This window comes from Mus caroli, unplaced genomic scaffold, assembly GCF_978045245.1.
Source record: "Mus caroli unplaced genomic scaffold, Mus_caroli_1 scaffold_6, whole genome shotgun sequence".
NCBI classification, from domain to species: domain Eukaryota; kingdom Metazoa; phylum Chordata; class Mammalia; order Rodentia; family Muridae; genus Mus; species Mus caroli.
Window position 1 is genome coordinate 29,075,466 of NW_028227261.1, and position 27,022 is coordinate 29,102,487.

Below are 27,022 nucleotides of genomic sequence, written 5' to 3' on the forward strand. Positions count from 1 at the left end.
TTTTTCCCTACTCCAGCTCAACCCAGGAGGGCTCCACGCTTCTTCAGTAGACCCGACCCCACGCCCTTCTAATCTAGACTCCACCCAGTAGGCGGCACCGTCACCGCAGAACCAATGGAAGAGAATAGTATCGAGCTACACCCCCCCCAGGCATTGGCCCTGCAAGATTTGTTCCGGTACCAGAGCGCCTGAGAAGATGAGGCACTCATTGGCTGACGTCATCTGAGAGGCCGGCCGATAGGGGAGTTGCCGCCGGTGCTCGCGCGATGCCTTTTGGGAGTTGTGGTCTCAGAGATCGGGTTCCAGGGCTGGCGGCGCTGGGACTATGCGTCCCAGCATCCCCTGCAAGAGCCCGGGAGCACTTCCGGCCTGTTGAGAAGTGGGTGTCTCTGTGGGTGAGTCTGGGTGGCGGATGGGGTGCAGTTGAGAATCAGGCGCTGGGCTGGAGGCTTTGGAGGTGGTGGTACCCGCGGGGGAGGGGAGCTGGGAAGGTGAGAGGGGAAAGCAAGCAGCGTGGCGTGTGTGTGTGTGTATGTGTGTGTGTCGGGGCGGGAGTGCGGGCCGGCAGAGGCTGCAGCGTGTGGAGATGGGCAGGGTCACCGAGGGGTCGGGATGAAGAGTGAGTTGGAGAAGCGGGCAGTGAGACTGGTCTTACCGAGGTCTGTGGGTAAGGTGGTAGAGATGCGTTTTGGCTGTGAGGGGAAGTTACCTTAGGGTCTAGAAAAGCACAATCAAGGGAAGAGAGGACTCAAGGGCCCTGGCAAAGAAGTGAAGAGGCCCTGAGATGAAAGCCTGACCTTAACATAGTGCTTCATTCTCGACACCCGCGTTCATGTTATCTGTGAAGGGACTGGCTATTGTGTTCAATCCCAAACCTGTACTTCTTTCCTCATAACTGATAGAAGTGAAAGGCATCTTTATCTACTGACCCGCCCACCCCTACTGACCCACCCACTCCCTACTGACCCGCCCACTGACCTACTTGTTTTACCAGCTGATTCCACCCGCGCCTGCATTCTTCTTCATTCACGCCGTTTGCTGTACACTGTTCGAGGCTTGCCATTTCTTTAGTATCTCTTAAAATGACCTCTGTCTTCCGAGAGCCTCTGCAGAAGTGTCCACATTTTCATTTCTCCAACTCGGAGAAACACTGCAGCCAGTGTGGTCTGTTGAAACCCTCAACTCCATACCTTCTGTTTGTTCTCCAGCTTGGAATCCATCCCTGGCATGCAACACGTGTTGAATGGAATCTGATCTAATAGATTCTTCATAATGCTCTTTGCAGCCCACTTTTCCCATACTGCACGCTCCGGGGCTGCCAAGGTGTTCCCCATTCTCCAGGCGGGCCAGTTTGCTTCTCCACTATTTAATAGCCTGCCTCTCTGCTGTATTCTCTCTGCGTTGTACTCAAGAACCAATTCAACAGTTCCTTAAGCAAATTGCCACCTCCAACTTCCCAGCTCCCAAATCACACTTTCTTTATGACATTGGATTAATATAATTATCTGTGACTTTTTAAATTTATTAATTATTATTATTATTATGATGATGATGATTATTTGTCTCTTCTACTAGATAGCTTCATCAGGGCAGGCAGTGTCTGGATCATCTCCATTTTCGTTGGTCCAGCCCAGAACAGCAAACACCTAATGTAGATCCAGCAAATGAGTAAAGACTTGGTGAATGTGGGCTAAAGACTCTCAGGGGGAGCTTTGTTAGACCACGTTTGAAAATGGCTATGGACTTCCAGGGCTGTGAGCTTCAGTCTTCTTCCTGACATCGATCTCTGCTGGGAGCTGAGGTTGTTGGGGGCTTAAGGACAGTGTTGGCCAACACATAGGGTTGCATATAGCAGCTTCCTTTACCTGAGGCCTGGCAGCCATTGCCAACACATAGGGATGCATACAGTGGCTTCCTTTACCTGAGGCCTGGCAGCCATTGCTAATTGATCACAACATATATCCATATGGAGCTCATTTCTCAGCAGACTTCTCTAGGTAGCTTCCCCCATGGTGGAGGATGGTCGGCTAAGTGAGGCCTATCTGCCACCCCCAGTTCCAGTCCTTAGATGCGAGTCTCCCCTCTTACAGCCATAGATTGCATAGTTAGCCCAGTAGGACTGATAGCCATTGGGAGCTCCCAGTTGCTTAGAGGTTCCCAACCAATCTGGTCCTCTTTCTGGACTGAGGGAGCATCTTCTCTCCTCCTCTGTTGTTACAGAAGTGGGTGCAGGAGGGAACTTAGCTCCGCATTCACATCCAGTACCCAGTTACCAAGGCCCCACTCAGCTTCCCCATGGTAAAGTGGAACAATTTTTTAAAAAAGTTTTTTTGTTTTTGTTTTTGTTTTTTTTTTAATTAAATGTGAGAATTTTATACAATGAATTCTGGTGACCCTGATTTTGATTGAGTACCCTTTCTTTCATCATTTGGGGACTCTGCACCTCTCCTAAGTCCTTCTGGGAACTGGAAGTGAAACCTTTGTGATTTATTTATCCCAGACTTCTGTCTAGAATAATGCTGTAGGAAAGACACGCTGCTTCCATTCAGTGCCAAGAAAGGCTCGCAAAAAGAAAAGCAGGCGGGGAGTAGCGGAGACATGGGGAGTAGCACCACAGAGGAGACATAGTGGCAGCCCACGTGGGGTGAAGTCTGCCGTGAAGCCTTATTTAACCCTCACATGTCTGAAGCAATTCTGGCTGTTGCCAGCATGTGAACTCTAGAGGTCTGGTTTCTCTTGGAAAAGGCTGAAGAACCGGGGACATCCTGGGCTCCCCGTCCTCTCAGGGCTTCACGATGGCTGCCCATTTTTACTTTTTCCGTTTCAGGCTCACTGCCTGCTTATTCTATTCTTGTTTCACAAGTTAGCCTGTGTTAAGAGCTGGGTAGGACAGGAGGCTGTCTAACCTGCACGGTGTGACACAGCAGCTAAGAGGCAGAAGTGGATGTAGAGTCTCACTCTTCCATGGATGTTCTTCTCTGTCTCCTGTAGCATGATTCTAGCAGGTAGGAGGATGTGACGGGATTACGGAAAATGGTGGGAGACTAACCTGGGCCTAGGGCCTAGCTCAGACACTTGGTGGGTTTAGGACTTGTTCTCCTCCCTCTCCCTACCTTCTCTCTTTGAGAAGTTCTGTTTCTCTCTATACATCATAGCTTGGGAGTCCTGTGGTAAGGACTCAGTGAGCACTCAGTCTTGGCATAAGCTCAGGTTTTCTAGTGTGACCACGAGGCAGAAGAATTGACTTCTGTCTGATGATGCGGTGGGAAAGACAGCCCGTTGCCATTCAGTGACAAGAAAGGCTCACGAAACTAAAGGCAGGTGGGGAGTAGCAGAGACACCGGGATCAGCACCACATGTTTACCATGGAACAGACACAGGTGGAATCGACTCCAAGACTAAAGAATGTGCTCCTCTCACTGGTCTTCCTGGGTCATGGGTGTTATAGGTCAGTGACAGTCAGCTTAGCACTAACAGCCCTCTACTTCCTTGTCTGGAGGATTCTGTGCAAATCTAGATGGAGAACGTTTAGGACTGTACTTAGTGGGGATAAAAGGCACCTCTTGGAGGCCTCAATGTATCTCTGGTGGCCTCAGGGCTGGAGAATGCCCTTGCCCCGCTCCTGACTGACAGTGTGGATCTCTCTTCCCCCACCGTCGTCTAGGCCATATAGATAGATTGATATATGACTCCGACAAGGGTTTTTTTTCTATTTGTTTGGAATGAACCTTTGAGGTTTTTCGGATCTCTCTCCCCCGGAAGATGTCCTCGGCTCTGGCTTGGTGACCTGTGGCCGCTCATTGCCTGGCGGGTGTCTCCTTGATGCAGGAGCGTAGGAGCGTAGTTGCTTGACAACTTCCTGTCTGTTCCTAGACTGCAACTTTGTGAAGGCTGAAGGGACTCTCTGTCCCAGCCATTGTTGGGTCTGTAGCTCCCGGTACAGTGCAGGGCACATGGTGGGTACTCTGTGAACGCCTGACTCCTTGTGTATGACAGTGACAGATTGAGTGTTTGGATTAGTGTGTTGGGAAAAATGTGTGTTTAAAAAAAAGTTATGAAACATTAATTCTTCAATATAAATCATGGACATCTAGACTTTTGATGTAACAGATTTACATATTTAATACAAGGCAACAAAACTCTCTAATGGCCCTGCTGTTTGTTGCCTATGAGGCTGGGTCCCATCCTGGCCTGGTATAATACAGTGTAGTGGCTTTGTCCACTGTAGGGGTGGGTGGCTGCAAACCATGGGTGAGCATTTATCCCAGAGCCAACTATCAGCTGCTTTGGGAGGAGCAGGGATGGTGGCCGGGTGTGATAGAGCACACCAAGGAACACCTGGAGGAAGTGACATGTAACCACATGTAGCAGAGGGATAGCCAGAAGTAGCCCAGTGGCCCTGTGTCCTCTAAGGATCTTCCTATGTACAGAGAAGTCTTTTTGGCCAGTCTCTATCTTTTTTTTTTTTGGTATTTTGAGACAGGGTTTCTCTGTGTAGCCCTGGCTGTTCTGGAACTCACTCTGTAGACCAGGCTGGCCTGGAACTCAGAAATCCACCTTCCTCTGCCTCCCAAGTGCTGGGATTAAAGCGTGCGCCACCACGCCTGGCTTCAGTCTCTATCTTTTGTTACCCTTGCCTCCTACCCATCCTAGTCAGATGGCCCAGAATACCAGATGCCGCCATCCTTTGCCTCTGGTCCTGCTGTACCATTCCTACTTGTATGCAGCCAGTGGCCTCCTTCTGTTGGGTGTGTCTTATGCCATTAGACTTTTGACAACTAGCTTGTTTTTTAAGAGAACCCAGTGTGGGTGTCATCAGGGAGGCTGTACCTCCATAGGTGCCAACATGCACGTGTCTCCACAGAGTGTAATAAAAGATAGTGCCCCGGGAAGGTGGGAGTCGGGGAGAGAGGCATCCTTTTGATGTGGGCAGGCCACCAGTTGTCCTTTGGCTAGTGTGCTCCGGTCCTCATGAGCTCACAACATCACTGTCTGTTTTGTTTTCTCCATGCGCTGAGCACTGTGCTAGAGCCTTCGGAAGCTGTGGTCTGGGCACTGTGGTTATTACAATAGGGTGATCACGGTTGCAAAGGAGAGCATGAGATGCCATGAAAGCTGGTGACCTTGACTGACAAGTCTTGTATCAGGGAGCATGCAGTTTTTGTGGCACTTGCCACAAAAGATGGCAACTCAGGATTTTATTATTTATTTGCTTTATTTGTGTATGTATTTATTAATTTTTGTTTTTTGAGACAGGGTTTTTTTTTTTTTTTTTTTTTTTTTTTTTTTTGCTATTGTAGCTCAAGCTGGCCTTAAACTTAGAATCTTCCTGCCTCGGCCCCCTGATTGCTGGGGAAGGTACATTTGGTTTTGACCCAGTGACTATGAGGTATCTAGAGGATAGTCAAGTGGAAATGTTGGAGCTATGAGCTACACAGACAGCTTTGGCTGGAGTTTCGAGAAACTTCAATTTAGAGATGGTGAATAACATCTGGTGTGTGGGGTGACTGGAGAGTGAGGGGGATTTTGCCAGATGACCATCCCTAGACGAGGACCAAGGCTCAAGTTTCAGAAGGCAGGTCTCATGGAAAAGGTGACCCTCTTGGGGTCTGGCTTTGGGGAAGGTTGGCTTTGGAACCTGGTGTAGAAGGGAGGAAGGCCACACTAGGGTCAAAGCCCAGAGGTCCAGGGTTTTTGGATTAAACATTTAGGCATGTCCCAAAAGATGTAGCATAGTGCTGTCTTCTTGTAAAGGGAACTGGGTGCTGACATTGGTGCCTGATCCCGGTCTCACTTCCTGCCCTTTGCAAAGCAGTATCTCTGAGGCTTCACAGAAGTCGTGGAAGGTATGAGAGAGGCGAAGGAAGCGGTGTTCCTGGGTCCTCTCCCTCACCGTGCCCTTTGTCTTTCTGCCTTCACAGTCTTGGGGAGCTGTCCCAACCCCTTCATCCCCCAGGAGTCCCTTGAAAGACACATTGTCAATGCAGGAAGCAGCCAGATGAGACAGCTCCGCTGAAGTGAAGCACCCAGGCCAGATGATGGCTGTGGCCTCACCTCCGCCAGATCCGGAAGACCTCCTGATTGTGAAGCTGGAGGAGGACTCGTGGGGATCAGACTCCAGACCCGAGAAGGAGAGCCACAGCCCCGTCCCTGGCCCCGAGGTTTCCCGCCGGTGTTTCAGGCAGTTCCGGTACCGGGATGCAGCTGGACCCCACGAGGCCTTCAGCCAGCTCTGGGCGCTCTGCTGTCGTTGGCTGAGACCTGAGCTTCGCCTCAAAGAACAGATCCTGGAACTGTTGGTGCTGGAGCAGTTCCTGTCCATCTTACCCAGGGAGGTGCAGACCTGGGTGCAGGCACGACACCCTGAGAGTGGAGAGGAGGCGGTGGCCCTGGTGGAGGATTGGCACCGAGAGGCCTGGGCTGCCGGACAGCAGGTGAGGCTAATAGTCTGATCTCTAAGAAGCTGGTTAGGCAAGATAGCGGGCCTGAGGTTGAGTTAATAATTGCCCTCAAATTGCCATAATAGCGATCATTGAGCACCTACCGTTTCCTGAGCCCTGCTGTGTAGCAGGTAGTATTCCAACTGTTTGACTTGCTTAATTCATTTAATTCTGCCACAGATTAATAAGGTGGGTCGGTACTATTAGCCTAATTTTACTAGTGAGGAAGTGGAGGCAAAGAACTCCACTTAGATAATTTGTTCAAAATCACCAGCTACTGGATTGTAGAGGCAAGATTTGTACTTGGCAAGGCCTGACAATGGTGTGTGCCTAGCCACCATTGAGACTGCCTCCCTGTACCATTCAGTGTGCCTCCTCTGTATTATACTGGATTATACCCAGTCATCACCTGTACCAGGATCTCTTTGGATGCTTACAGCAGCCCATAGACAGAGAGAGTTTTACCTTCTCCATTTTGCAGAGTAAGGTTCTAAGAATCAGAGGGTTCATGGAGGTCACTCGGAAATGGAACCAGAGCCTAAATGGAACCAGAGCCTAAATGGAACCAGAGCCTCTGGGTTTCAAGGTCATGCATGCCTTTTCTACTACAGAACTAGCACCTCATCTGCAAATGTGCCGTTCAAATGCCCCCAAGGGTGAGGCTCAGGTGAGCACCCACTGTGCTTCAGGCCCTGTTCTGAGCCTCTCACATGTGCACCTCATTCAGTCAGCCACTGGGTGCTGTCTTTCAAGTGAGCTAACAGCAAGGTAAGTAACTTCTCTGAATTTGTGAGTGGTAGAGCCGGGGGGGGGGGGGGGGGGGGGGGCTTATGGATCCCACCTCCGGAGCTTCGGCAGTTTCCAAGCAGCTCTCAGAGCCTATGGTGTCATGTGTCATTTTCCTATGGCCCAGAATTAGGATCCTGCTTGCCGCTGCCTTGTAGAGTCAGCCCCGGTAGCCGGCTTCAGGCTAAGGGGCCCTTTCGGAACTCGCACCTCAAACCCTTGCGGCTCTGCATTTGTTATAGTCAGGAATTCCCAAGGTCTCATACTCGACCACACTTGGTTGTGAGGATTCTGTGTTTGGGAATATGTATGCTGTGAATGACAGGGTTCTCTGTCCATTTAAACTGTAAAGCACTGTACAGATGAGAGAGTCAGGTGAGGGAGGGCCAAGGTTGGTGGCTCTGCTCATGGGCTCCTTTACAGACTGACAGGAAGCTGTCATTTCCCATCAGAGCATATGCCTCTTAGTAGACATCCCCACTCCCTCCACCACCTTCCCACACCCATCTTCTGTCTTTCAAGAAGCCTTAAGAGACAATGGAAGCCTTGGGACTTGAGCTGGAGGATGGGGGACGTGAGACTCCTGAGATGAGGATTGACTTAAGGTGTTTTCAATGCACCATCTGTGAAATGAGAAGGCAGACGAGGCTAGTTTTTCAAGTGATACCCCTGTGAGGTAGCCAAAGGTTGAACCCCTCTAAAATAGAGAGAAGACATAAAACAATGGTGTTTTCTATGGTCCCCTTGTCCATGACCTCCACTTTTACTCTCCAGCTTCTCTGCCTGCTCCTGGGTCCTCACAGTAGTGGGACACAGGGGAGCACCTCCCTTCTTCAGTGCATGCGCCACACTTTGTAGCTTTGTGCTTCAATGCTCTCTAAGTCGTCGTCCTCCTCTCTGGAGGCAAAACCCAATTCTTCATAAGAGGATGAAATTCATGAGCCTCACCCTGTGGTCAGTGCCTTCATTCAGGGCTAAAACCCTAAAAGGGATCTTTGAGTACCACTGTCTTACAATCTTTAGCTTATTTCGTCTGGAACGCCACTCTTCATCAGGTATTCTGATGAAGCGTTCATTATTTGAACCGAGTTTTTATGTTCAAAATTGAGCCTCACTGCTGGAGGTATGCGTCGTATAGATTTTGGCAGGCACATGAAGACATGTGTCTGCTATTAGGGTGTCTCACATAGTTGCCTCACTCCCTCAGCAGTCCTGTGTGTTCTGTGTACCGATTGCTTCCCTTCCTAATGTCTAGTAACCATTCATCTTTCTCCTGTCATGTAGAGTGGCCCTTCCCTGAATGCCACAGAGGTGGAGTCACACAGTCTGTGATCTTTGTGCACAGCCTTTTTTTCTTCTTTTACTAAGTGATGCATGCTTCGTGTTCTCCCATGGCTTGAGAATTGTTTTTCTTTATAGCACTGAATTCTGTTCTGTTGTCTGGGATGTACCAGTTCCTCCAGTCCAGACAGAAGGATGTCTTGGTTGTGTCTCTATTTGGAAGATATGATTGACAGCACTATAAGTGTCACATGTATGTTTTTATGTACACATAAGTTTTTAGGCCATTTGGGTAAAACTGAAGAATTGTGTTGTTGGATCACATGGCAAAGGGATGTTTTTGTCTTATAAGAAACTGTTGGAGCCGGGTGGTGGTGGCGCACGCCTTTTAATCCCAGCACTCGGGAGGCAGAGGCAGGCGGATTTCTGAGTTCGAGGCCAACCTGGTCTACAAAGTGAGTTCCAGGACAGCCAGGGCTACACAGAGAAACCCTGTCTTGATAAAACCAAAAAAAGAAAGAAAAAAGAAAAAAAAAGAGAAAGAAAAAGAAACTGTTGGCCTGTTTTGGAGCATGGCCCTACTATTCTCCCTCTTTCGCTGGCAGCGAGCATGGGTTTCTGTGGTTTTGTGTTTGGATGCCAGGCATTCTGGTAGTTGTGAAGTGGTCTCACATTTTAATTTGTCATTTCTTATATGTGTTGATGGGTACACATGTGGGCGAGTTTGTATGCACATGGTAGAGGCCACAGGTTGATGTCAGGGGTCTACCTCAATAGTTTCTCCATGTTATTTCTGAGTGGTTACTTACTGAACCTGTTGTTTACTGATTGGCTAGAGTTGCTGGACAGTGAGCTTCAGGGATCCTCCTGCACCCTCCTCCCTTGGGCTAGGATGACAGGTGCACACTGTTTTTACCTGGGTGCTGGGAATCTGAACTTAGGTCCTTATCCTGCTGTGGCAAGCACTTTACTGACTGAGCCTTTTTCCTCCTACCCAATTTGCAGTTTGTTAATGATTATAAACACCTTTTCGTATGCTTGGTTGACATCTATGTCTTTGGTGAGGAGTCTGGGTTATTTTGGTCCTTTTGCCTCTCCTTATAAGCTTAGAATCGATGTTAAACAAAGATCTAACAAAAATTCCCAATAAAATACTTACAAAACAAATTCAAGAACACATCAAAAATACCATCTACCACAGTCAGACCAGCTTCATCCCAGAGATAGAGGGATGGCTCAACAGTAAATAAATGTAGTCTTGCACATAAATTGATTTAAGAGCAGAAAACACAGGATCATCTATCTCATATGCAGAAGAGGCCTTTGTGGAACTCCAACATCCCTTCATAATAAGAGTTCTAGAGAATGGGACAGGGGACATATCTCAACATAATAATGGGTATGCTACAAGCCCACAGCCAACATCAAACTAAATGGAATATTTTCACTGAAATCAGGAATAAGACAAGACAAGCATATCTCCTCTCTCCTTTCCTGGTCAATATAGTGGTTGTATTCTTAGCTAGAGCAGTAAGACAGGAGAGAGATAAGAGAAGCAAATAGGAAAGGAAAAGGTCAAAATATCTAATTCATAGCTGGTAAATACATTAAAAAAACTATTAGGATATAAAACAGACAAAACCCAGCTTCCTATATGCAAACAGCAAACACTAGAAAGAAATCAGGGAATCATTATTCACAATTACCACCCCCCAAAAAAACCAACAACCTTGGAATAAATTTAATCAAGAAACTGAAAAACTTGTACAATGAAAACTTTAAGACACTGAAGAAATTGAAGAACATACCAGAAGATGGAAAGACTGTCCATGCTCATTGCTTGGTAGGGTTAATATTGTGAAAATGGTCATTATACTGAAAGCAATCTACAGATTCAATAAAGTCCCCATCAAAAGTCCAACAGTTCTTCATAGAAATAGGAAAAAAAATCTTAAATTTATATGGAAACACAAAAGACCCAGGATAGCTAAAACCATGCTGACTAATAAAACACTGGAGATTATCACTTCCACTTTCAGGTTATACTACAGAGATGTAGTCATAAAACCAGCATGGTTCCGGCATTCAAGCCCACGCATTTGATAAGTGGGACAGAAATGAGGACCTGGATAAAAAGCCCACACTTCTACAGCCACTTGATTTTGACAGAGAAGCAAAAAAAAAACAAAAACAAAAAACAAAAAAACAAAAAAACAAAAAACACACTGGGGAAAAGACAGCTGTCTCAGTCACTGCTCTGTTGCTGTGCAAAGATACCATGACCAAGGCAACCTGTAAAGGGAAGCTACAGTGTCAGAGGGCTCGTCCATGACCATCATGGGGAGGAAGCAATGTGGTGTGTAGGCATGGTGCTGGAGCAGCAGCTAAGAGCTTACATCCTGAGCTGCAGGATGGAGGCAGAGGGAGAATAAAGCTGTGGCAAAGGATATTTGATCACATTGTGAACCCCAAGACTGTGACCTGTAAAAACCCTGTTTCTAATTGTGGTGTCGTATAGCTCAGCCTTTGATCCTAGAGCTTTCTGCTTACTGTAGACAGGTGCTTGTGGTGCGGCTCAGCCCTAGCACACACCTTTAAGCCAAGAGCTACATAAAATCAACCCTAGGTCAAGGGGCGGAGCTAGTAACCAGCCCATGGGGAATGAACATAAGCAAACTGAAGGAAGAGTCTTTTGAATTGAAGGGCATTTAAAACAGTGTGGAGAAGGAGAGCTTTTTCCTTCTGGGAGGTCAGTGGGGTAGGAAGGTTGGCTGGGTGCTTTCTCCGCCTCTCTGAGCTAGCCTGCGTTCACCACGGTATCTGGCTCCCAAGGCTTCATTTGGCAAAACCGAATGGCTGGGATTTTTGTATTAAAAACAAGACTGGGCCCACTGTGGGCTTTTAAAACCTTAAAGCTCATCTCCCCATGGTATATCTTGTCCAACAAGGCCATACCTCCTACTGCTTCTTGAACAGTCCACCAACTGGGAACCAGACATGCAAATATATGAGCCTATGGGGCTGTTCTCATTTGAAACACCACAATAGCATCAGCAGCATATGGTGATGGTCGAACCGGATAGCTTGCACGTAGAAGAGCTAGATCTCTCACTCTACGCAAAACTCAAGTCGACATGGATCAAGGACCTCAGCATAAGACCTGATAACTTGAGTCTGTCAGAGGGGAAAGTGGGGGGTGGGTGGGTGGGGGTATGCTGGCTGCATTACAGGCATCACGATTAACATTTGACAGACGGGACCTCATGAAACTAAAGAGCTTCTGTACAGCCAAGGACATCATCATCTGAGTGAAGAAACAGCCTATAGGATGGGGACAAAACTGTAAGGTTATACATCTGATAGAGAGTTAGTATCTAGAATTGACAGCAAACGAAACAAAACAAAACAACCCCACAAAACCCTAGACATCAAATAGACAAAACCCAATTAAAATTCAGAACATGGAACTATACAAAGAATTCTCAAAGGTTTCTACACAAGTGCTCATCTGAAAAGTTCTCTCTGTTCTCTCCTGCTCTTGCTCTTTCCCCCTGCTCTGATGTGATGATCATAGTGCCGTGACTCCCAGTGCTATGCCCTCACTTCTAAGTTCTTCTTGAGTTCAGTTCTGACTCTTCTCTTTGTCCTCAGCACTTAAACTTCTTTCAGAATACATGATCACATGGTAAAAAGTTCACAAGCTTACACATAAATTCAAGTCATAAATTGGAGAAGACGTTTACAACACAGAATGTTTACATGCATATCTGGCTAAACACCCATCATCTGTCACCAGCTCTACAGGTTCGTGGAGAGCTAACCACAATTTTTGTGACTGAGGTGTTAGTGAAGATAACCCCAGTCAGTATAGATAAACCCAGTCAGTATTTTATCTTCTGTCCTTGCACCTTAGTTCCCTTTTTATGACCTTCATTTAATTGTTTTACAACCTATTGGAATGTGCTCTAAGGTGTAGACGCCTGCTTGCTATCTCAGAAGCAATTGACTCATGACACGTGAAGGCTAGCAGAGTTCTCATTGCAGCTTTGACATCAGGAAGGACTTAATAGCAGTCCTAGTATAAAAGAGCTTGATGATTACTAATGTAATTTTAGGAATTCTTAGAGGGTCATCATTAAGAATTTGTCTATACAGCATCTATATAGCATCCCTACAAGACAGTACATCTTTGTTGTTCTGCAGAGATCTGTTCAAAAGGGTGAGCTAAGACTTAGTGATTGTTATATATATTTAATAATAACAGGAAAAGCATATGAATAGCAGGAATCTTTCCTAAAATGAAATTCTTCTCCGCCTTGCCTAGAGAAGCATTTCCATTATTAACTTTCACAGAACCATCTCAGCAAGATGACCTGCTCGTTGTTAGCTTCTCCTTGATGGCTCCGGGCAAAGTGCGAATTAGAACGGGTTTGAGATTTTACCTTACCCCAGTCAGGAGAGTTAAGAATAAAACAACAACAACAACAACAACAACAACAACAACAACAACAACGGCAAAGTCAACAACAGCAGTAGCAACAGCTGACAACCTGTAGTGATGTGGACATGGGGGCAGGGGAGCACTACTGACTCTTAGCAGAAGTGTAACTGGTCCAGCCCCTGTGGGAATCACTACAGAGGGATGCCACGAAGCTAGCAACATATCTGTCATGTGACCCAGCGGTGTCACTCCTCAGCATACCCTGCTGCAGAGCTGCTTTCTCACCCACATTCATTCTGCTTTATGCACAATACAGATAAATGGAAACAGCCTGGACGCCCTTCTGCTGACGATAATGGAGAATGAAACTGTGCATAGATAGAGTGGAATGTTATTTAACTGATAGAAAAATGAATTATGGAACTCACAGATAATGGTTGGGGCTGTAATTAATGACTCTGGGTGACATAACCCAGACCCAGAAAGACAAATGCTGCATATTCCCTCTTATGTGTGGATGTTAGCTTTGACAATTTAGATGTGTGTTCATTTTATTTTATTTTATTTTTGTGGGCTGACAGTGTCTGAGACAGGGTTTCTCTGTGTAGCCCTGGCTGTGTCCTGGAACTCACTTTGTAGACTGCACAGGCCTGAAACTCAGAAATCCACCTGCCTGTGCCTCCCAAGTGCTGGGAGGTCTGTACTACCATTGTCTGGCTTAGATGCATATTTAAATTAGAGTGCCCACAGAAATCAGGGGAGTAGTAAGGGACCCTGGGGTATTAGTTACTCTCTGGTATTATGAGAGAATACCATGGCCAAAAGCAACTTGGGGAGGTTCAAGTTTGTAGTTCAGCCCATAATCCATCATCAAGGGAAGTCAGGGCAGGAAGTCAAGCTGAAGCCAAAACCATGGAAGAACGCTGCTTCCCTGCTCGCCCTCTCTGGCTTGCTCAGCTAGCTTTCTTATACAACCCAGGCCAACCTACCTAGTAATGGCACTGCCTAGAGTGGCCTAGACCCTTCCACATCGATTAGCCTAGGGAAATGCCCTCCCCCAGTTGAGACTCCCTCAGATAGATCTGGGATATGTCAAGTTGACAGGTGAAAGTGACTAGGAGAAGGGAGAATCTCATAGGGAAGGGTAGAATACAGGTGTCATGAAGAGGGAAAGAAAAAGGGGTTAAAGGGATGAGGGTGGGCAAGGTGGAGCAGGAACTATAGGGAGGATAATAACAGGACCTTTGAATATGCCATATGGAAAAGTAACACTGTACATGCTTTCTAACACACACACACACACACACACACACACACACACACACACACACACACACACACACAATGGACTGACTCTACAAAAGAAGCAATGCTTTTCCCAGGTCCCAGGTTATCAAATAAAGAGCCTTGTTCTAGATATGGGTTACCTCTTGAGCTGGTCAGTGGGACTCCACAAACATTAGAGGACAAACAATGGCTACAGCCATTGCCCCTGGTGGCCTCTCCAGAACTTAATGGGAAGGCCCTGTTGCTGAAGACACCACATACTTGAATTGTAGCACAGAGAGAAATCAAGCTGGCACCAACCTGGGATCTTCATCCCCACTGGCTAGCTTTCCTGGTGGCATGAAGTTTGACAAGTGGCCTGGCCAGATCTCTCGGCTGGTATGATGTTGGTGGGAATGTTATGCGGATGAGATAGCCTGGTTGGATTTGAGGCCTGTTCCATAAGATGGTACTCATGTTTGCGCTGTTAACTAGGCTAAAACCCCACTGACGAGGTTGCAGGCCTTAGCGGAGAGCCAAATACTATTATTCTGCTAAATGGACATAGTATTAAACTGCCCCCTAAATTCTTACCTTATTCCCATGGATTGCTGCATCTTCTGTCATGAGAGAAACTACCCTTGCAGTAGACATGGATTAAAACAGAGATTCACAGCTGGTTATCATGCAGAGTAAGAGACTGGAGTAGTCAGCTCTGACTGGGCCATCTCTCCCATACACCCTCCCTTGAGGGTCAGGGAGCATCATAAAACAGAGACAGAAAATGTATAAGAGATACAGGGAGTAGATGCCTGCAGTGAAAGATTCTTTGGTGGGCATGACAAGGCTGCTCCACTCATGAACTCGGTGGTAGGAGCTGAACCTGGTCTTCTGGTACTCGCAACTGCCGAGCCGTCTCTCCAGTCCTGTGTTCTTCTGGATACAGCACTGGTAACTCACTTCCAAGCTCTGCAACTCTCCCTGCATCCCAAGGGCTTTTATCTATCTATCTATCTATCTATCTATCTATCTATCTATCTATCTATCTATCTATCTATCTATCTGTCTGTCTGTCTATTTATTTTAAGTTGTATTTTCGTGTAATTTAAAGTAATTTCTCTTGAAATGTCTTCCTTGACTCAAATATTTACTTGCATATTGTTTGAGCTCCGAGTATCATGGGATTTTCCAGCTACCTTTCAGTTTCTGAGTCACTTCCATGTGATCCGAGGAGCCCACTTGTCACGATCCTGCCCTTTGACATTCGCTTAGTGTGTTTTGTGGCCTGGCATGTGGTTGCCGTGCCAATGAATGGTCCATGAGGGCAGATCTTGTACTCCTTCGTTCGAAGTTCTACCTTGCAGGATTCAGCCATCCCTCTGCTGTTCTGTCCCACTAATGAGTCTACACCACTCATTGCTCTCTTCCCTTCAACTGACTTTGGTTTTGTCTGTTCCAAGAGCAGTGCTCCTGACGTCACTGACTGTACTCACCCTCTTCTGCTTCTGTCAGTTTTGGACCGTGTTATTAGAAGTATGGAGGATCAAGGTGTGTGCAGTCCTTACCTGGATGAGAATTATCATGCCTTTGTGGAGTATCAAACCTCTGTATCATATCATAAAGCCACTCTCCCAGCCCTGGGAACTTCTCTTGCTCTGAAGTCTCCTGTTCTGAAATTAATACAGCTTCTCTCACTCCACCCCCCTTCATGTGCATGTGTGTGGTGTGCATGCATGTTTGCATGTATGTTAGGGTGTGCTTATATGTGTGTGTGCATGTGAGTGTGTGTGCATGTGTGTGTGCGCGTGTGTATGTGTGTGAGCTTATATGTGTGTGCATGTGTGTGTGTGTGCATGTGTGTGTGCATGTGTGTGTGTGTGTTTGGAGGTTTGAGGTTGATGCCAGGATTCATCTTTAATCACTCTTCTACCTTAACTCATTGAGGCGGAGTCTCAGTCAGACCCAGAGATCACAGATATTCTTACTAGCCAGCTTGCTCTTAGAATCCCCAGTCTCTGCCTTCTAAAGCTGGCACTACAGACAGGCCTCCACAATTACCCTGTATTTACATGGGCTCTGGGGTCTGAAGTTTGACCTGAACTGCTTGTGTGTCAAGAACTTTAACCACTGAGGCATCTTTCGGCCCACTTCCTTTTGGTTAGGGCTAAGTTGGTATCTCTTACTTCCTCCTTTGCCTTTTATCTATAAGGTGTCTCTGTATTTAAAGTGGATTTCTTAGTTACAGCATATATTTGGGTCATATTTTATACAGCCTTGGCCTTTTACTTGGTTTGTTTATTTATCTTTGAGATAGGGTCTTATAGTATAATCCAGCCTGCTCCCAAACTTGCAATCTTCCTGCCTTAGCTTCCCAACTGCTGGGATTGCAGACGAGACTCACCATGCCAGCTAGGTAGTGTGTTCAGACCATTGGCACCTGGGTTATTATTTTTAAGTTTTGTGGTTTGATAATCCCAGCTCTGCCATCTGACACTGGTTCATGCTGATTGCTCTTCAGAATGTTGCTGGCCTTCCAGTAGGCCTTGAAAGTTTTGGTTAAAAGGTGGCATATGATGTCTTGGGTGGAAGGAGCTATGTAAGTAAGTCTTTTAGTGGCAGAGCATGTCTAGTGGGCAGTCTACAGCTCTGTGCTCTGGGCTCTGAAATTCATCAGTATTTCTCAGGCTTCCCTTTGTGGGTGGGGCAGGCTGCTAGAAAGGGCTTCAGGCAGGCACTCCTGTCACCTGTGCAGAACAGTAGGGAAACAGAAGGGGCAGCTCCTTTATGTAAAGTAGGCTATGCTCTGGCCCGCACTGTTCGCAGAGTACACTGGTGTGTTTCACAGTGGTTCCTGTCCCTGCTCCACCCCACCCTGCAGAATCATGAGGGGACTTTCCTGTGCATTCCCCTCATTTCGAGGACGGATAGAGCTCTTGGAAGTGACACTCGGTAAAGCTCACCTGCCCTTGTCTTGGTGACTGGGTTTCCTGGAGCCTGACTCTCAGATGGCCTGCCCTGTGCCTCTAGCTGTAGGGCTTTCCTGCCAGCACTGGTCCCTTCAGAGGTCTCCGCTCCAGTGAAGTCACCTCTCTTACTTCTCCAGCTTCGAGGGCAGGCCTAAGTGGTGTGGCCTCGCTTCTCTGATGGATCTAAGAGCTTTGAGTGTTGTTCGGCTTGGGTTTGTCTAGCTCACTTCTTGCTGAGGTGGAGCGATGATGTCTAAGCTCCTTCCTGGATTAGAAACTTGAGACAATCCTCATGGTTGTCTCCTTCATCGTCATTGTCAGTTGAATCTGCCTTTCTTCCATGTTGGCAGTTCTGGCCCAAGGGGTTGAAGGCTTCGCTGTAGTGTGGTATCAGCTGGAGGAGCTGGGTAGAGTGAGGATTTTCTTGCGTCTATCCATGCAGCTTCTTTGTTGATTGTAACTACTTAAGAGGCAAGCAGGCTTATAAATATGCTTATCAATTATTTTTAATGTCACAACATTTTATGTAATTTATGAAGCAAGAACATTTTGAATAGTGTTCACCTGCTTTAAATACTTGTGTAGCCTCCCAGAATTCCACAAGACAGAACTCATTTCGTAGTGGAGATAGACCTCATTTGGTAGCATAGACAGAACTCATATGATAGTATAAATGCTGATTTGTTTCCTGAAGTCAGTCTGATAGCTTTCTTACTGTGTTAAAACCCTCTTTGGATCCTAAGAATCTGTTAATCCCACGGAACACGTTCATACTCAAGATAAAACAGTCCTGTCCCATTGAGGGGACCACACTGATCTGATGGTTGGAAGCTTTGACTTTGTGTAGGGACTGGAGCTATGCTCTGAAGACTCCAGGTCCTTCGAAGCAGTTCAGGAGTTCCAGAGGTTCCAGCTGCAGCCAGTGACTCATGGCTCTGAGGGCCAGCCCCGAAAACAGTGGGTGGAGAATAGACGTCCAGACCTTTCCAAGATGCCACCTGAGTCCTTGAAAGAGAGTGGTAAGTACCAAGGATATGGGGATAGAAGAGAGTGAGGCTTTTTCTCCCAAAGGATGGGCTTGGGGGTGGGGTGGGGAGAAAGGACATACAGAATTCAAGGTACACAGTGGGATAAATGTCGGATGGATGTTGTCATTGAGCCAAAGGTTGAGAAGCTCTGTGAAACGGGATGCTTGTAGCAAGACCCGCTGGCTAGAGTCATACAGAAGGTGCTGGTATGTCAGTGGGCTGGGTGCTGCTCACAGGATGGGGAAGGGTACCTCACACCTGGTACATCACTGCAAACAGCTTAGGAGTCCCAGCCTCTAAAGGAAGTGAAATGGCAAGTGCGTGCCGGGCTTGGGGCACCCTTGGTGTGATTCCCAGTATGACCTTTGGGAAGCTGTGTCTCAGAAGAAGTGGTTTTAGAGAACCAAAGCTTTTATCTCACGGATTGCTCTCTTCTTCAGCTCTCCTCACACCCCAAGCCTCAACTGTTCCAAAGATGGCGAGCATTGGAGATTGGGAGGTGGCAGGCAAGTCCCAGGTAAACTACTGTTTTCTTTTCATGTCATCCTCTGCCTGTGCCCTACCCCTAACTCATGACCTCCCTAGGAAAGGGAGAGAGCATAGGCTATTAGCCCTTGGCCCCTGGGCCTGGTGCTAATTCATTGACAGGGGTGCTGGCCCCACATCACAGTCTGTGGTGTTAGAAGCTGTAGTGAGCTCTCTTAGGCCTGCTCAGGTTCCCAGGGGGTTTTTAAAGTGTCATTGATATTTAAGGTCCTCTGTGTGTGTGTCATAGGAAACCCCGAGCCCCAGTAGACAAGCCAAGAAGGAGCCCTGCCAGGACCCTGCAGGAGGTGATCGTGGGGACAGTGCGTGCCTGGGTAAGGAAAGCTCTCGGTAACTCTGTCCTGGGGTCCAGCTGGCCTGTTTCTGGTACACTCAGTTCCAAGAAAGGGGTTGCCACGCCCTCAGAACCAGAGCTCTGTCCTCTCTGTACTTTCAGGGGAGGAAGAAGACTGGCTCCTTGTAGCCACCCATGTAGAGAGTCTGCAGGTTGGGATGGGGGCTGCATGCTGTTACCTGGAGCCAGCCCTGTTGGGCTTATCACCTCAGTCAGTCACCTTAGTCCAGAACTGGCCCAGGCTCTCTGTCTCGAAAGTTCAGCACCCACTGAGAACTCCCCTTGTGGGCAGACTCCTGCAAACCAAGGTCACGAGAAAATCGAGTAGCAAGGGCTTCTAAATGCTCAAAGCTCATGTGACCAGCACACCTTCTCTGAAGGCCAACGCTAAAGGGTCTGTCCCCGGAGGGAGGGAGGGAGGGTGACACACAAATGGGGTAGAATAGAAAGGTTTCAACAGGGTAACTTGTGAAAAGTTAAGATAGATGGCTGAGGGCTGCCTACTGGATAGTGGGACCCCAATAGTGCTTGCTGATTGAACTGATCAAGAAATGCAGGATTAGAGTACCCCGAAAAGGCTTTACATCAAAACTCGTTATCTAGAGCACCTCAAACATATACTATAATGAAAGGCTTTCTGCTTTGTTAGGACCAGGTGCTGCTGGGAAGGTCTTCCTGTAGACCTGCTACATTTTTAGGACGAAGACATCCCAGAAAACGCGATGTTCCATGCATACTACCTGTTAGCTCAGCAATGCTCTAGGGCTCTTCATTCATTCATTCTCTCTCTCTCTCTCTCTCTCTCTCTCTGTCTTTTTGTCTGTCTGTCTCTGTGTCTCTGTCTCTCTCTGTCTCTCTCTGTCTCTGTCCGTCTCTGTGTTTGTTTCCTTCTGTCTCTATGTCTCTGTCTCTCTGTCTCCCTCCCTCCCTCTCTCCCTCACTTGCCTTCTCTCTCCTTCCCTCCAACAGTGAGTTGAGTCTGATGGGGATTTTTGAGGTCCTGTGTGTTTTCCTAGCCACCCTGTTCCGTGATGTATTTCGTAACAACAGCATGGCAGATGAAGAGCCGGCAGGTCCCTTTCATTTTGGGTGATGGTCCTGTGTCTTCTAAGCACCCCTCTCTAGGGAGATCATCATGGGAGTTTCTAATCGGCCTCTTGGAGGAGAAGGATGTGAGTTTCGGGAACAGTTTAGATAAACACAGTCTGACAGGGTTGTTTCTGCTCAGTTGTTTCTGTCCTTCCTTTTGTGCAGGAGTTCCAGCTTCAAAGCCAAGTGTTACCTCCCAGCAAGAGCAAGGACCGGTGATTTGGGGTCTTATAAATTCTGGGAATGGGAGTGCTGCAGACGATAGCCTGGACAGTGAGCAAGACAAGCCAGTGCAGGCAGCGGCCCAGGCAGACTCAAGGGCCTGGGGAGAGCCATGCCAATGGGGTGCGGAGGACATGAAGGTGTCAGGTGTTCACTGGGGCTATGAGGAAACCAAGACTTTCCTGGCCATCTTAAGCGAGTCTCCTTTCTCTGAAAAGCTCCGGACCTGTCACCAGAACCGCCAGGTATACCGGGCTATCGCAGAGCGGCTGAGAGCACGGGGCTTCTTGCGGACTCTGGAGCAGTGTCGCTACAGGGTCAAAAACCTTCTCCGGAACTACCGGAAAGCCAAGAACAGCCATCCGCCAGGGACCTGCCCCTTCTATGAGGAGCTGGAGGCCCTTGTGAGGGCTCGGACAGCCATTAGAAGAACCACAGGTGGGCCAGGAGAGGCAGTGGCACTCCCCAGGCTGGGTGACAGCGACACTGAGATGGATGACCAAGATGAAGGGAGCTGGGAGCCCGAGGAGACCATGGAAGACTGCAGTGGTTCTGGCCTGGCCGCTGAGGAGTCTCTTCAGGGGCCCAGGATTGCAGGGGGCCCAACTCTGCTCCAGAGCCGTATTGGTAAGAACATGGCATTTAACTAGATGAATATCAGCCAGGCTGCTGCCTCGTGAGGTTAGAGCTCAGCCTGTGAGTCAGATCACTGACCCTAGAGTAAGACACCAAGTACCTGGGCCTCCTCAGACTCACTCTCCTCTGCACCACCTCTCTTAGTTATAGGGGCAAATAACTCTGCAGCCTTGCTAGACCGGAGAGATTCCAGTTGCTTCCAAAAGGTGTCGCTGAGGACACTCCGAGGTGGTACCCGAGTGATCTTGTCATTTCCTTAGGCGTGTTTCTCGTAATGCGTGTGAGAATGGCCAGTTAATTCACAGATAGCAAGTCTTGGGTAAGAAAGTGCGTGAAATACTGGCGTGTAGAGAAGAAACTGACAGTGTAGCCTTGAGAGTCACTATGTGGCAAGCACCTGATACTGCAAAGGGAGAGTCTGTGACAGCCATCTGAGGCTTTGGAAGCCACATCGGCAGGAACAGAGCCTGGTCTCCTGCCTGGAGTTCATGCAGCCCCTCCCCCACACTGCCTCCTCCGGTTATGTCACTTACCCGAATGGAGACTAAACTGTGGCCCTCCCTGCCTGTGGACCAGTGAGGAAAGCTTGTCCTTAGCCATAGTCTGCGCCCTGGTTACCGAGGTCCATTGATGTCTCTGATCCTTGTGGATTCTCAGGTTCCAAATATTGTTGAAAGGAGGATCCACAAAGGAGACAGGGGATGCGTTTAGAGAGAATGCAGGGAGAATGTCATGGATGATACCATTTGTCAGCTGAAGCCACTGGGTGGGTCACTTGATGCAGTTGCTAAAGCATGGCCACTCAGCCTCTCCTTCAGCAAGACTGTCTCTTGAAATGGTGAGAGAGGATGCGTTGGCCGGCTTCCCTATCATGTCTGAGAATCGAGTTTGTGTTGCCATTGCTTGGACAGTCTGAGATCTGTGTTCTGGATCTGTAGACGTACAGGTGACCCCAGTCCTAATGACCTAGGTAAAAAGCTCCTAAGCCTCACATGTCTGAACTCTTCACTTCTGACAGCAGGCGTGCACTGGGGCTTCGAAGAGACCAAGGTCTTTCTGGCAATTCTCAGCGAGTCCCCCTTCGCCGAAAAGCTTCGCACCTGTCACCAAAACAGCCAGATATACCGGGCCATCGCTGAACGGCTGCGTGCACTGGGTTTCCTGCGGACGCTGGAGCAGTGCCGCTACCGATTCAAGAACCTTCTTCGAAGCTACAGGAAAGCCAAGAGCAGCCGTCCACCAGGAACCTGCCCGTTCTATGAGGAGATGGACTCACTGATGAGGGCTCGCACTGTGATCAGAGCCGTGGAGATGGTAGGAGAAGCCACAGGTCTTCCTGGATCTGGGTGGAGCAGTACCGAGGCTGATGACCAAGAGGCCTGGGGTGAGATGGAAGATGAGGATGCCATTAGACTTCTGACTCCAGACCCCCAGCCTCCAGATGCAGGTGAGGCTGGAGCCATTGGGTGTTGGCAGAATCTGCAGCCCTGTACAAAGATGGGAGCTGAAAGGACCAGGATGGGCACAGGCCACACCAAGACCAAGTTCTCAGCACAGAGGAGATCTATTTGCCCCAGAGGGACAGAGGGCAGGGAGTAAGAAACAAAGACAGAAGAGAGAGGATGAAGGAGAGGGTAAAGAAACAAGGTGGGGTAGGGGCAGGGCAGGGTGGGGCGGGCTAGGGGGGACAAGTGGTATTTTCCCAGGAGGAACAAAGGACTGCCTCTGGATAGAGAGGAGACAGATGCGGCCCACAGGCAAATGGCTTATAAAGTACAAGGGGAAACCCCATGTCAGGATAAGGCATATAATTTTAATTGGACATGTTAATTAGATGAGCCAAAGGGAGCTTTTGATTGCTGGACTTCAATACTGTGAACCTTTGAACCAATACTGGACCTTAGTGGTCAGCCTCAGGAGGAGGAAGTGGCCAAATAACAGACTAGACCTTGGAAGCCAGCTTTAGGAATGTCATGGAACAGTTTAGCAAGGCAGGGGGAGTGAGAGAGGGTCACAGTCTCCAAGCCAGGTTTGCCAGGCTCGAGTCTACTAGAACCAGGCATATCATCTTTGTCTCTGAGCCAAAGAATGGATGCAATCCAACGGGAAAAGCCTATGCACTGCGTAGCCGCTGTCATCTGTTTAAGTGTCAGCCTGCATTCTGGGTGGCTGGTCTAGCTTTTACTGGGACACACCTGGGTAACTATGGAACTGAGTGTTGACACGGGGTCTGCTTCATGTGCTGGATGACGAGAAGAGCTGTTTATTATTGAATACAGACTTCAGAGGAATGGCTGGGGAGGAAAGCCAGGCTGCATGGTCACTAGGGTGGGGTTACTGCATTCTAGACTGATGGGTGGGGAGGAGAGCCAGGCTTCATGGTGGCTAAGGTGGTGGGTGGGGTTACTATATCCAGACTGTTCATCAGCGTTTCAGAGTTAGAAGCACATGCTTACCCAAAAACTTGACAGCTTTTGTGCTAGTCACATTTGTAAGCTGTGGGCTATCATATATAAATCTGTTAGCCAAATCGAGAGAATACATGATATAGGTGTGATAACAGTAACCAGTGAATGAACTGAGACCTTCCGTTTGTCTGTCCTTTCAGGATTTGAGTTGAAGAGTGAGGATGAAGACCAGATTTCAGAGCAGGATGTGTTAGGGGATTTGCCTGGCGCCTTATCAAGATATACCACCACCAAAGCCGTTTGCCAGCCTTGTGACTGGGGGGAGGACCATGTGAACGGAAATGAAGGGGAGTGGGAAGAGTGCTCCTCTGAGGAGGACTTCGAAAAACTCATTGACCACCAAGGCCTGTACCTCACAGAGAAACCCTACGGATGTGACACACGTGCGAAAAGCTTCAGTCAGAAAGTGCATTTCTTTGCCCCGCAGCGGACCCATTCAAGTGAGAAACCCTACAAATGTCTTGGCTCTGGGAAGAGTTCTAGTGACCGTGGCAACCTCAGTACCCACCAGAGAATCCATATTGGAGAGAAGCCGTACAGATGCCTGGAGTGTGGGAAGAGCTTCAATGACCCCTCTAACCTCATCACCCACCAGAGAACCCATACAGGGGAAAAGCCCTATAAATGTGGGCTGTGTTGGAAAAGCTTTAACCAGAGCTCAAACCTGCTGAAACATCAGCGGGTCCACTTGGGAGGACCTCCCGACCAGCGGGATGAGCCCGGGGAGAACTTTGGCCAAAGTCTATCATACAGTGCTTCCTGGAGAAATTCTACACAGGAGAGACCTAAAGAACCTCAGAATATCAGCATGGGTGCCGACTCTCCTGGAGCCTGTCACCCCACCTCCGGGGAGAAGCTGTACTCGTGCCCCGAGTGTGGAAGGTGCTTCTCTAAGAGCTCTGCCCTCACGAGTCACCAAAGGATCCACAGCGGCGAGAAGCCGTACGAGTGCGCCGTGTGCGGGAAGAGTTTCAGTAAAAGCTCCAGCCTGGCTAACCACCGACGGACTCACAGCGGCGAGAAGCCGCACAAGTGTGCGGACTGCGGGAAGTGCTTCAGCGAGCGGTCCAAGCTCATCACCCACCAGAGGGTCCACACGGGAGAGAAGCCCTACGAATGCCCCGAGTGTGGCAAGTTCTTCCGAGACCGCTCCAACCTCATCACCCATCAGAGGATTCACACGGGAGAGAAGCCGTACGAGTGCAGAGAGTGCGGGAAGTGCTTCAACCAGAGCTCCAGCCTCATCATTCACCAGCGGATTCACACCGGCGAGAAACCCTACAAGTGCACGGAATGCGGCAAAGACTTCAACAACAGCTCCCACTTCAGCGCCCACCGCAGAACCCACGCGGGAGGGAAAGCGTTGTAGGCAACACCTCCTGCTCCTCCTCCTGACAGAAGCAATAATGTGTATCTATACCTCCCAAGTTCCTAAAACACTCTAGAAAGAAACCTTCCGATGTTTAAGCTTGGTGTAAATCTAGAGGTGCCATCTTTGTAAAATCCAGGTAATTTGGAAGTGAATTTCAGTGACTAAGATTGGAAGGTATTTCCAAGTGTAATTTGGTTTGCACACGCCCAATACACACATAGAATCCTTAGGCTGTCCTACAAATGCTGTCACTTGAGAGCCTAGTCTGAGGCAGATGGGTGATATTGGGGTTAGAGTTGAGTCCGTGGCCCAGCATACTGATTCCTGCTTCTTTCTGTGCCTTCGCTACCCTTCCCACGGAAACCAGTTCATGTTCTTGGTGATTTGCAGTTGGAGCAAATCCTCACAGGGGAGCCTTGAAACCTCACAGTGAGAGGAGGTGTAGACTGGGAACTAGTGCCTGGGGTACCCCACCTTGAGGTCAGCAGCAAGTGGGGCCACAGCGAGATCATTGCAGGATCATTACCAATAGAAATAGCTGCTCATTGACCATTTGCTCTTTGGCAGCCCGTGTGCCACGGCGCCTTATGTAACATCTCATTTAATCCTCAAAGTAGTCCCAGCGTAGAAAATGGAGGAGGCACAATTCATTAAGACTTGTGTGTCCCCAGAGCTTGAGGGGCTGTGTGCTCTCCCGAGTCCTCTTACATGAGGGCATTAATGAACTCTCCGCCTTTTACAAGTACAGAAGTTGAGAGTTCCTGCAGATGAGAGGATTTGGGACGTTCAGAAGTGGTGAGGCTCTCTGTGTGAGGCTGACTTGTTACCAGAGCGATGGGTGGGAGTCGCCATCTTTATAGAGTCATACGGGTGAGAGAGGTAGGTAGACGGAGACAGTGCTACTGTCTCTGTCTTTGGCTAAGAAGTGGGTTGAAGAGTCCTTTCTCAGGTCAGTCCTGCTTCTCTGTACCTGTGGCTGGGCACAGGTGACCACGTCTTCCCAAACTGGACTTCCCTGTGCTCAGCCTCACCTGCCTTTTGGTCTCTCTGGCTCAGTTTCTTCATTTCCAATCCCGATGCCTGAGATGGAAGGAGCTGACACATTGTTCTCTACTGAGAGGGCTTGAAAAGGGTTCCATGTTCTAGGTTCATGACACCATTTTAGCTTGAGCCCTCTTGTCCTAAGCTGCCCCATGTGGTCTCTTAGACCAGCCACTCCCACGACAGGCTATGGCAGGGAGGCCCATACACAATGCTTTTCTTGTTTGTAGCACTTTGGCCTCTATAGTTTTTCTTAGGGTTTAAAAACATTGAATAAGGCCTTTGGCTTTCATAGATTTTTAAAGGAAGGTGACTTTCTTATGTCTATGTGTGACCTTAGAGTGCCACTTGTATCCCAGTTACTTCAGGGCTCTGGAAGTATTGATCAGAGAATAGCTGTGAAGAACTTTGAAGACTGGAACGGTCTATTTGTATGTGAGAAAGTAGGTGGAAACTTTTGATTGCTGTACCCTCTAAAGGACGTCACTCCCTAGCCTTCTTCTAGGAACCAGAACCCCCTTCCCAGGAACGAGTCCACTGGAGGCTACATTCTGTCACCTCTCTTCAGCTTACCTTTCCTGCCTCATCTTATCTCTGAGGATCAGGAGTCATGGGGTGAGCCCTGGTTAAAGATCAGCAAATGTCAGTTACTGCAATAAGAAGATATGTAGAATACCCTGGGTCTGAAAGGAAGGGTCCCGAGGGAGAGAAGAACATTCTAGAGAAAGTTACCAAGGTATGAAAGACCTGGGTTCTAGGTGAAGGTAGAGGCCCAGGTTTGTATCCTGGGGTAAGGGACTGGGATGGTGGGAGGGTGGCATCAGGATTGCACAGGTGCTGGGACCAGGTCATTCTGGGTGCAGCAACTCCTTCAGCGCTTATCTTTCAGAAGTTGGAAGCTCAGCTGGGTGGGCCCTTAATGGTGCTAATCTCTATCGATTCCAGCCTCACATTCAGCACATGCCTTAGTTGTAATTAAATTGCCTAGTGCTTTTTTTCTCTCCAAACTGGGATATTTTGTATTTCTTTCTGTCTCACTTGCAGTTTTTGATTGCAGACCCACATAAGAGTTATTGGTACTAAACTATGCCACAGGCACAATGCTA

At 48.3% G+C, this 27,022-nt stretch overlaps 1 protein-coding gene across 4 annotated transcripts; it reads left to right on the forward strand.

Moving 5' to 3' along the window:
- The first annotated feature begins 312 nt into the window (after positions 1–312).
- Positions 313–27,022, forward strand: Zscan20 (zinc finger and SCAN domain containing 20). 4 transcript variants are annotated; one of them, XM_029476627.2, is made up of 9 exons: positions 313–395; positions 5,922–6,434; positions 18,028–18,199; positions 18,649–18,725; positions 18,984–19,068; positions 20,343–20,392; positions 20,618–21,026; positions 22,054–22,482; positions 23,644–27,022. In XM_029476627.2, exons 2-9 carry the CDS (start codon positions 6,036–6,038, stop codon positions 24,870–24,872), a joined length of 2,850 nt encoding a protein of 949 aa, XP_029332487.1. In that variant the 5' UTR covers positions 313–395; positions 5,922–6,035; the 3' UTR covers positions 24,873–27,022. The 4 variants fall into 4 exon arrangements, with proteins under 4 accessions (XP_029332487.1, XP_029332486.1, XP_021016577.1 ...); XM_029476626.2 differs by having other exon boundaries at positions 20,343–21,026; positions 22,057–22,482; XM_021160918.2 differs by having other exon boundaries at positions 20,343–21,026; positions 23,644–27,021.